Source organism: Sinocyclocheilus grahami, unplaced genomic scaffold, assembly GCF_001515645.1.
Source record: "Sinocyclocheilus grahami isolate Dianchi unplaced genomic scaffold, SAMN03320097.WGS_v1.1 scaffold304.1, whole genome shotgun sequence".
Taxonomy (NCBI): domain Eukaryota; kingdom Metazoa; phylum Chordata; class Actinopteri; order Cypriniformes; family Cyprinidae; genus Sinocyclocheilus; species Sinocyclocheilus grahami.
In genome coordinates this window covers 992443-1003660 of record NW_015505483.1, presented here as the reverse complement: position 1 = coordinate 1003660, position 11218 = coordinate 992443, and the positions used below count along the sequence as shown (strand labels likewise).

Here is an 11218-nt window from a genome sequence, read left to right as displayed (position 1 = left end):
CAACTACCTTACTAACTATTAATAAGCAGCAAATTAGCAGTTTATTGAGGCAAATGTCGTAGTAAATGGTTTGTTAATAGCGAGAATTGCACCTTAAAATAAAGTGACTTATTTTTGTTTAGTTTTTTTAGCAGTAGAAGTTATTTTTGCTGCTACAACATTTATGTAGAATGACCAAGTATTTTATGACATGCTGTTATTGTTTGATGGGTGCCTTTGTTATTGTTTGACGTTTCAATAGGCAGTTTAAATGGCTCCTTGGAAGCACACTGCATTGTGGTCATTATAGATAATTCGCTAGAATTGCTTGTAATGTTTTCATAATGTAACTGATCCTTAGCAATGTGTAATTTGCAGCCACTATGAAAGGGGGGATTAAGACTGACTGTCTGTCTTGGTAGGGTTCATTCAGAGTGCTATGCTTAATGTAATTGCACGTTATCGTGCACAAGAAGCTTAGAGGACCCACCTCTATTCCTCTGCCACCTTTTTTTCCGTTAAAAGAGTAATCCATCACATTCAAACAAAACACCAGTGTTTCTTTTCAGTCATCTCCATTTCACAGTTGGACGCTTGCTGGCCTGTTGTCTGCAGATGGGGAGCCTTTCTGAACGAGACACAGTGGGCACGGAGCTGACTGATTTATTGTACCTCGATTTGATTGCTGGATGCATGTATGGGTTTGTTTGTTTGATTGTTTGTTTATTTATTTGATGTTTTATTTATTTGATGTTTGTTTTTTATTTTTAAATTAATTTAGTTTTTAATAACTTTCATTTGTTGTTTTATTTATTTGTATCGCTCCCCCTGCTGATTAACAGGTTCTAGCTTTTCGCTGAAGCCAATTTGGGTGACAGAGCTGTTACTTGAACCTCCCCAAAATAGAGACCACATGGAGCGAGATGAATTTTAATCAAGCCTATGCTCAATTAGACGCCACAAACGGCCGCCTCGGCATGAATATGAAATTGCCCTCAGCCTCATAGATCATCAGCTACAACAATCAAAATTGATCTTCCTCATTACCAAAGGTTCAGGCACAGATCAAGGCTTGATACTTCTCAAACAGTCATCAACGCTCATTGAATCCGGAGCTGTTGTCCCCGCAGCTATGATGTCATCGATTCCCCATTCCGTCAGTGGGAAAAAAAAGAGCAATCCATTAGCGGCTTGCAGAGGGGCCAACTCCATCTGACTGAAATGTAATTTTCACAGAGCGAGATCCTGTCAGATTTCCCTGTGCCATTGTGGCGGCCCCGCTGAAACTGGCCCCTGGCCCCGGGCCTGTGGCTCAGGGAAAATTGAGTGCACTCCTGCAGAATTCAATATGACATGCTGGAAATAATGGGCTCCTGTCGCACAGATATCCATCAGACAGCCCCAGACCCTTGTAGACATTCAGGTGCAATAAATAATAAATCATGTTTGGACGATATTAATAAGGTCACTTGAGAGATGGCCATTGATTTGGTGACTGCATGGTTTTCTAGCAGGAGTAGAGTGCTGACATGTGTGAGGACTGCTATGCAAAAATATCAGATTTCCTTACAGGTCTTAGGTGCTGTGAAACAGATGACGGTTTGTTACCTTTAAAAGGTTTGTAAACTAAAAAATGAAAATGGACATAATTTACTCACCCTCATATTGTTTCAAACCTGAATGACTTTTTCTAAAGTGGAACCATGTATATATACAGTATTATAAAAATAGCAAATAAATTAAATATACAACTAATATATTATTAATTTAATAATAAAACTGTACATTATATTTGTTGTGTCTTCTAAACTCCCACACTAACGTTTTGTTGCAAACAAACTACATTTTAAGCCTTTATTGGCTTAAATCATAAGAATTTCTTCACAAGTTGGATGTATTTAACTTCATGTCTTCTTTTCCATGAAAGAAAGTCATTTCAGTTTTGAACAACATGATGGTGAGTGACTTTTTGGGTTTTCTGAAATATGTTTAAATATGCAATGGTGCATTTATCATATTAAATATTTGCTAATTTGCATGACTTTCCAGAATGGAAATCTGAATGTTGGATGAAGTCAGGGATCAAAACTCTTCAATCATTTTTTGAAAGTGTTTTTATTATTTTTATTTATCTTTTTATTTAAAAAAAAAAATTATAAAGAGGAATGCTCAATATTTTTCCATAATCTAGAAAATACTCTCAACAACCATTAAAAAATAAATGAATAAACAAACGAATAACTATATTAGTAATAATAAATATGAACGAAATATAAAAATATTTATAAAATAAATAAATATTTAGGAATAAAATGTTATATAAATCATGCAAATGATATATGAACAAACCAAAAAAAAAAAAAATTATTAATAAAAATACCTTGCTACGTGTACTGCGTTAGGCTAACCGAGTCTTGTCATTTGCATTTACATATTGTTGCTCTTTTGTTAGTTTTGATTGCTTCTATTGTCCTCATTTGTAAGTCGCTTTGGATAAAAGCGTCTGCTAAATGACTAAATGCAAATGTAAAACAGATATGAATGTAACTGTTGAGTGTGGTTTATGTAAGTGCTGCTGAAATGTAGATTTCTGACTCAAGTGCAGGAGAAAAAAAATCATTTTGAGAAAACATATTGAGATCTACTCATGCAAATAAAGTACAGTTAAAACTAACCACTTAAAAGTGCATTTTGGATGTTTTTCCTCCACTAGTCTGAAACGTTATGAAAAAGTCAAATAGTGCAAAATCTCAAAATTGACCAATGCATGAAAAAACACTGGTTTTTAAAAGGATAATTAGCAGATAAAGGTATTAGTTGTTTAAATACAATTGATCAACATTGTTTACGTTAATGAGGATGATGATGCTCATCTTTTCACAGTGCCACATGAGAGAGTGGGTAATTGTGTGAGCTGGGTTAGTATGCACTATGCAGAGGCAGCGACGCTGTGGACCTCCTTGTTTCTTTTACCCGGGCGACTGCAGTCTGTGTTTCTGCTGAGTCGGCTGCTCTTCTTCGGTGGTTTAGGACACATTAGGCCTGTAATGTCTTAATTCTGTCCTCTCTACAAAGCCGTACTGACATCCCCCATATTTTACCTCCTGAAATGCATCACAGCATTGATGCCTGTTGGGTTAAGAAGCTAATTGCCTGACATTGACCCTTTTTTCATTGGTGGAGTTGGTCGAATTTGAAGCGATTTGCTGTCGCTTTAACAATAAGGGACTGGAAAACACACACGCACACTCATTGGGCCTTTTGGTAGCACTTAGTTCATTTTTATTTCTGGGAAAACTGCATTTTTAATGCCTTTGCAGTGCTCTGAGCGCATTTTGACTGCAGGGGTATTTATATTGGATATTTATTCAGTCAGGCGGGAACTAAATTACACATGTCATGCATTCCTGTGTAACAACGGAAAAGGTGCCGATTCGCTGAATATTATTAGCAATTAATTTTTACATAAAAGGACTTCGTATGTTTCCAGAAAATGTTTTTTTGTTAGGAAGCATGCAGAGTATTTCAGGACAAACCCACATTCTGTCCAGCTGATGTGAATGGCAGACGCTGTGGTTTTTAGCACAGACTGACCACACGGGTGAACACAGTGTCAGTGCCGACCACAGTCAGTGATCACTCTGTTACTGCGGTCCAATGTCTGAAAAGGGATGTTAACGGTAGAAATTGCCACAAGTTACCTTAAATGGAGTTGAGTAGGTCTGGGGAATTTACTATATCAAATTTAAAGGCATACTGTAGGTCACTCAGAAATGGAAATGCTGTCATCATTTACTCAACCTCAAGTTGTTCCCAACCTGTATGAATTTATTTCTTATGCTGAACACAACAGAAGAGATTTTAAACAATGTGTGTAACCAAACAGTTCATGGAAGTCAGTGGGGACCAGCAGCTTCTAATATAACTTAAACAAAAATGTAAAAAAATTTAAATTTAAAAATAAAAAAGGCAGAGTCTGAACTGATTCACTGAAACGAATCAATTGTAACATGTTTTTTGTCACTGAAGTTCAAATCATAAATCATCTTAAACCTTAATCTTTTATTGACACTGCCATACTTGTGATTCTGAAATTAGTCTAATATTATGGTCTTCAGGACAATTTGGCCTCAAAATATTGCTTTATTACTTTAGATGTTTTATTTTGGTTATTTTATCAAGTAACTTTTCCGCAGGTGAGGTAAATATTCATATATAGAAGTTGCACAAGAGTCATACACATGAATCAAAAATACCATAATGGTAGCACACATGACACTAAAATAATTCAATAAACATTAATTTAACAACATTAAATGTAACATATGCATACACTATAAATACCTGATAAGAAATAAAAATAAGAAGAAACATAATTATTCAAATTAAAACCAATTTAAATTTAAAAATAAAAAAGGCAGAGTCTGAACTGATTCACTGAAACGAATCAATTGTAACATATTTTTTGTCACTGAAGTTCAAATCATAAATAATCTTAAACCTTAATCTTTTATTGACACTGCCATACTTGTGATTCTGAAATTAGTCTAATAGTATGGTCTTCAGGACAATTTGGCCTCAAAATATTGCTTTATTACTTTAGATGTTTTATTTTGGTTATTTTATCAAGTAACTTTTCCGCAGGTGAGGTAAATACTCATATATAGAAGTTGCACAAGAGTCATACACATGAATCAAAAATACCATAATGGTAGCACACATGACACTAAAATAATTCAATAAACATTAATTTAACAACATTAAATGTAACATATGCATACACTATAAATACCTGATAAGAAATAAAAATAAGAAGAAACATAATTATTCAAATTAAAACCAAAAGCACACAGGGAATTCTGGGAATCTCAGTATGTTTTCCATTGCAAATTATAAGATGACTTGTTGTTTTTCACTAAAAGCTGTACATTTTACTGTAAAATTACATGTCCCATTTGATTTATTTCAGTTTCTGACTATATATAGTAAGGGGACTTACCATTAACCAATTAAAGGGTTAGTTCACCCAAAAATGAAAATTAGCCCATAAATGACTCACCCTCAAGTCATCCTAGGTGTATATGACTTTTTTCTTTCAGACGAATCCGGTCAGAGTTATGTTACAAATTGTCTTTGATTTTTCAAGCTGTTTAATGCCACTCAGCGGGTGTTGCATGCATCAGTCCAAAAGAAGTTAAATAAAAAGCGCCCATCCATAAAAAAAGTGTCTCACACAGCTCAACTACCTTACTAACTATTAGCCCTTTGACGCGTACGATCACACCGGTGTGATCAGTCTTGGCTGGTCCCTGAAGCGTACGATCACACCGGTGTGATTAGAACTTTCAGTGCGTCACGTCATCAACTGCTGAATTTAAATCCGCTTTCGCACGGAGCCAGATCGGACGCGCTGAGCGCTTGTCATATTATCACAAATATTCATTGTTTTCAACCATATAATACTTATTTTAGGTTTCACATTTTATATACACATAAGTACTAGCAAAACCATACATTTACAGTTTGTAAAATACACACTGATGTCTATGGAAACGGCAATAATGATCCTTACAAATATAATCTGACGACATGTTTTTATTGATATCATATACAGATTGTGTAGGTAACTATAAAGTTTACTCTGCTCTTCTCCCAGTTTACCGGAGACCTACTTTAACATGTTTCGGGAGGAGAAGATGAATTTGCGTGTTGTAAATCCCACAGCTCAGATGCAGCGCGAACTAACATGGTGGCGCCCATCACCCGGTATAGATAAACTAACACGGTCAATATAAAAGTGTTTAAACTACCAAACAGATTTAATTGCACATATTTCAGAATTGGAATATCAGATATTTCATAATATAGTGAGCATGTTTGTGAATATTTTGAATAAAACAGGAAAAACGAAATAAAAGCGATCCATGTGTCACACAGATCTATTATGGCTGCGTTGTGCCACATGACAAGCATGACGCGTCGCCATGGAAACAATAAGGCGATACATTTTAAAATAACGGTCGCCTAAAAAAAACTCATGCTGGGGGCTCAGCTAGAATATTTTAAACTCACGTGCGAAAGGGTTAATAAGCAGCAAATTAGCTTATTGAGGCAAAAATCATAGTTAATAATTAATTGTGAGAAATGGTCCCTAAACTAAAGTGTGACCATTAATGGTACCGTAGCATTTTTACAGTCTTTTACTGTTAAAATTGTTATAATTTTTTATAGTGGTGATTCTGTAAGACACCAAGGTGAAGAAACTGTACCACAAATCTAAAAATAATACTCTAGGTTTGGTTGTTTTTGTTACTGTAGCTCAGCATTCTGATATATTTAGGCTCTAGTTGTGTAAAATCTTGTCTATCTTTCTCCTTTTGACACTCTATCTCTTATTATTTCTCTTCATCTGTACTGTAACTGTTCCCTGAGGAATAACCTCTAACCTGATTCCCATGTGCAACCTTATCCAGATCCTGATTGAACTCTTGGCCTCCGGCCTACACATTGTTTCTTGCCTCCACCTGAACACCCTAGAACAGGTACTGCCCATAACCTGATCCAGCCTTTGTTTTCTGCTCCCTGACTCTAAAAACACATCTATTATTTGCTTGCTGACAAGTGTTTGGGCAGTAATCCATGCCAGCTGTTAAACCAATTCTTTCCTTCTCTCGGTTTCAACCATTGACGTTGTCACAAAAAGTTTTCTATGTGGAAAACCAAGCCGTTAAGTTTAGCTTTGCTGTGTTGCATTGAGGGAGAAAATAAGGCTGTCGTGCTTCCTTTTTTTTTTTTTTCACCAAACACTTCAACACCTTTTTTGGACTTTTTTTTTTTTTGGAGTAATGCAGGATAATATATTGAATATTACATTTATTCAATAATTATTTTGGTGATTTTTATAAAAAATGTGTAGGATTGTAAATATCATAGTTTTCGTAATTTACTTTTAAGTTTCATAATGACACCAAACACTTTAACACCTTTTTTGGACTTTTTTTTTTTTTGGAGTAATGCAGGATAATATATTGAATATTACATTTATTCAATAATTATTTTGGTGATTTTTATAAAAAATGTGTAGGATTGTAAATATCATAGTTTTCGTAATTTACTTTTAAGTTTCATAATGATTTTATTTTACATGCCATTTTAGACACTTTTGACCCAACTTATATAATATAATTTTAATTTAATTTAATTTAGTATATATATATATATATATATATATATTTAGTATATAATTTAAATAGGTATTTTTAATATGAAGGTAAAATTAAAGGACATTTTGCTATTTTTCTAAACAATAAATTAATATTAAATGTATTATTTGTTATATTGTTATATAAATAAATATGACTTTTGGAAAAAAAAATTTTTTAATGAATATATACAATATTTCTCACATTATCACAGTTTATTCACTATAGTTTACAAAATGGTAATAAAATATGACAAGAACTCGAGTTAAACTGTGTCTTGACAGTTTAACTCAGTTTAAATTTATCTTGATAATGTCTGATAACTTTAATAGAAAGGTATGTAATGGATTACAATCAACTAAAAATTATTCAGCTGTTAAATTTAAGTACACAATTAGATAATACCAATTTACCAAGCAATGCTTACTTTTGTTCAGTCTGGTTCTTTAAAAAGCAATTAAAGAAAAACACTGAAGCCAAAAATGGTCAGGTCAAAGTGTCTGAATAATTTTTGGTCCCAATTTTTTTCCCGATTTGACTGGTAGTCCACTGTATGAAGAATTTTTGGGTATAATATGTCACAGTTTACCTTATTTTGCTATCCTCAATGAACTATAGTATTCTGCACCACTAGTAAAAAAATATCAAAAATTCTATCTGGTGTCTGAATAATTTTTTATTTGACTGTATATATTTGCCCAGTCCTAGTTTTATATACAATATTTCTCACATTATCACAGTTTATTCACTATAGTTTACAAAATGGTAATAAAATATGACAAGAACTCGAGTTAAACTGTGTCTTGACAGTTTAACTCAGTTTAAATTTATCTTGATAATGTCTGATAACTTTAATAGAAAGGTATGTAATGGATTACAATCAACTAAAAATTATTCAGCTGTTAAATTTAAGTACACAATTAGATAATACCAATTTACCAAGCAATGCTTACTTTTGTTCAGTCTGGTTCTTTAAAAAGCAATTAAAGAAAAACACTGAAGCCAAAAATGGTCAGGTCAAAGTGTCTGAATAATTTTTGGTCCCAATTTTTTTCCCGATTTGACTGGTAGTCCACTGTATGAAGAATTTTTGGGTATAATATGTCACAGTTTACCTTATTTTGCTATCCTCAATGAACTATAGTATTCTGCACCACTAGTAAAAAAATATCAAAAATTCTATCTGGTGTCTGAATAATTTTTTATTTGACTGTATATATTTGCCCAGTCCTAGTTTTAGTATTACACTGCCACACAACTGGTCATTGAATAGATCTTATGTCGAGAGAGTAGGTAATAAAAGACATCGGAGGCAAGTTATTATGTTTGTGAAAGGAGGTATATTTACAGTCTCCATACACCTGTCTTTCTGTTTCCTGAGCCGCCTAATTGAAGTATGTTGTCACTCTCCTTTGGCGGGATATGCTTCCTATTTTTAGACCTTCATTTCAGGGTGGCAGTGATGTCATCTATTTTGAAACCTCTATTGAGTTTTCTTTCCTTAGCTCTCAGGGCTGTATTTATGATAACAAAGAGGGGCAGTCACTCTTTTGACAGCCTTTCTTTATGCCACAGATGATGGAGTTGAACCAATTTTCACTATAAACTACAGTCTGAGGCCTTTAAAGATTGCAGTCTGCTTTGTAAAACGCTATCTCATGCCAACAAGTCGACTGCCAGGAAGAACTCAACCTTGATGCTTATGCAATGACATCAGTGAGATACATTTTTCAAAACATGTCCTAGTTAGTGCCACTTGAAAGATACGACCCGCCGTTTCTGTTAGTATGCTTGATTAAAAAAAAGTCTTATGTATATTCAAATTGAAAAGTTATTTTAAATTTTAAAGTGCCCCTATTATGGATTTTTGAAAATGACCTTTTATCCAGTGTGTAACACGGCTCTAAGTGAATGAAAACATTCTGCAAAATTTCAAATCTGAAAGTGCACCGTGTATAAAGTTATTGTCTCTCAAAAGAAAGAGTTGACTGAATCATTGAAACGAGTCGTTTTTAAAACGAATCCCAAGCTGTTTCATGTTGATGTCAACATGAAACATCAGCATATTGCGTTGGTCTGAATGAAAATACAAATTCATTTTTTTGCCACTAGGTGCCGCTTTTGAAGCTGTAAGATTAGCTGTTTCCCCGGTAATGCTGTACACAAAGCAGCACTGTGCTTACAAACGCTGCTTTTTCAGGCATCACAGGCATGATGAAATGAAAATGAGCCAATCAGACCAATCACTGCAGATTAGCGTCACGCAAAGGAGGGGTTTGGAAAAATTAATCGTTGAGCGAATCGTTTGGGAGTCATTGAGCAAATAAGATAAAAATAAATGCATATTATAAGACAATGAAAGTGTTTTTTGACCTTGCATGCATGTCAACCTGTTGTTGGGGACTCCCAAAACCAAAATATGAACCTTTAATTACCCATAATAGGGGCACTTTATTGATATTTCACAATATTACTTTTTTTTTTAACTTTTAATCAAATAAATGCAGCTTGATTATTAAAAGCTTTCAAAAACATCGAAAAATTGTAGTTGTTCATGTACATATGTGTGTGTGTGTCTATAATGTAATAAATATCTTTACTAGTGAAGGAAACTGAAACTTCCCCACTTGTATGTGGAAGCAGAGAGGAGGTGTTTAAACAGTGATTGTTAAGTGTAAATGAAGTATAAAATGTATGACAGCTGGGTTTGGGGGAATTTCTCCATTTATGGTGCTCATTTCTCTCACCGAGTCCTCTCAGTTTAGATTTGCTCTTAGGATCAGGATCGGTAGAGAGAACCGCTTTAGCGCTGGCCTGATGTTTTATTCCTCTTTGTGTTTCAGGAAGACGTGGAGACTCGCAGCAGGAAGATCTTGTTCAAAGCTGTAAGAGATTGGAGCAACATCCGTTGCTTTATAATAGCAGGTAAGTGAATCTGCAGTGATACACACTCAAACACAGAGGCTGTTCATGCGGTGAAAAAAAAGGAAGGTAGAAGACTGATGGTAAGATGCAGCAAATTAAATCTTGTGCAAAACAAACTGTTGCTTTGTGCCTGTTGCTGATGTGTAGGGTTTCTCCGAGGCCTTCATGAGAACTGTAGGCACTAGTTATGTAGCGATACATCGATTTGTGACCATTGCAGTGATTTGAATGCAGTGTGTTTTTCTCCATTTTCATGAGCTGTCCTTTCTTCGTGACTCACGACTATGAGACTGTTAAGGCAGATGTTTTAGTGTCAGCTGACAAAAATGTGTTAGTCAATTTATGTGAATCGGTTCAGAATATCTGTTTATGAATATCTGTGTTTTTGGCAAGATTTTGCACTCTTTTGCTCACCAAGGCTGCATTTATTTGTTCAAAAATACAGTAAAAACGGTAATTATGTGAAATATCATTACAAAAAAATTTAAATAAGGGTTTTCCACTTAATTATTTTATTGGTAACACTTTAGTATTGGGACCAATTCTCACTATTAACTAGTTGCTTATTAGCATGCCTATTAAATTTGCTGTATATTAGTGCTTATAAAGTAAATTTTCTGCATGATAATATTATACACCTCAAATACTACCCAATACCTAAACTTAACTACCTTACTAACTATTAATAAGCAGCAAATTAGAAGTTTATTGAAGCAAAAGTCATAGTTAATGGTTTGTTAATAGCAAGATTTGGAGTTTAAAATAAAGTGTGACCGTTTTATTAAATGCATTTTTTGTAGTTTTTGATTAATCTAATGTATGTTTTGTTGAATGGAAGTATTAATTTCTTAAATCTTAAAAATATTCTTACTGACCCCAAACATTTGAACGGTATAATATATGCTATAATAATAATAATAATAATTATTATTATTATTATTATTATTATTATTTTGTAGTGTTCATAGTGAAAACAGTGTAAAAATAATGCCTTGATTTCTCTTTTAGTGACAGAACATATTCTGTGGAGCCATTTAGGGAGCTAAATTTCCAATGTTTTTTTTTTTTTTTTTAAAACATCACCCAGGAAGGTTTCGGGTTTAAAATTTCCA

The 11218-nt window shown here is 33.8% G+C and overlaps 1 protein-coding gene across 1 annotated transcript in view; it reads left to right on the top strand.

Annotated features, from left to right (window-relative positions):
- The first annotated feature begins 653 nt into the window (after window positions 1-653).
- The window catches only part of LOC107601361 (double-stranded RNA-specific editase 1-like), a 133402-nt gene continuing 122837 nt past the window's right edge, over window positions 654-11218 (top strand). The window contains exons 1-2 of the mRNA XM_016293524.1: window positions 654-674; window positions 10025-10106. Coding sequence (XP_016149010.1) covers window positions 669-674; window positions 10025-10106 — 88 coding nt within the window. The 5' untranslated portion in view covers window positions 654-668. The remainder of the gene's footprint in view (window positions 675-10024; window positions 10107-11218) is intronic.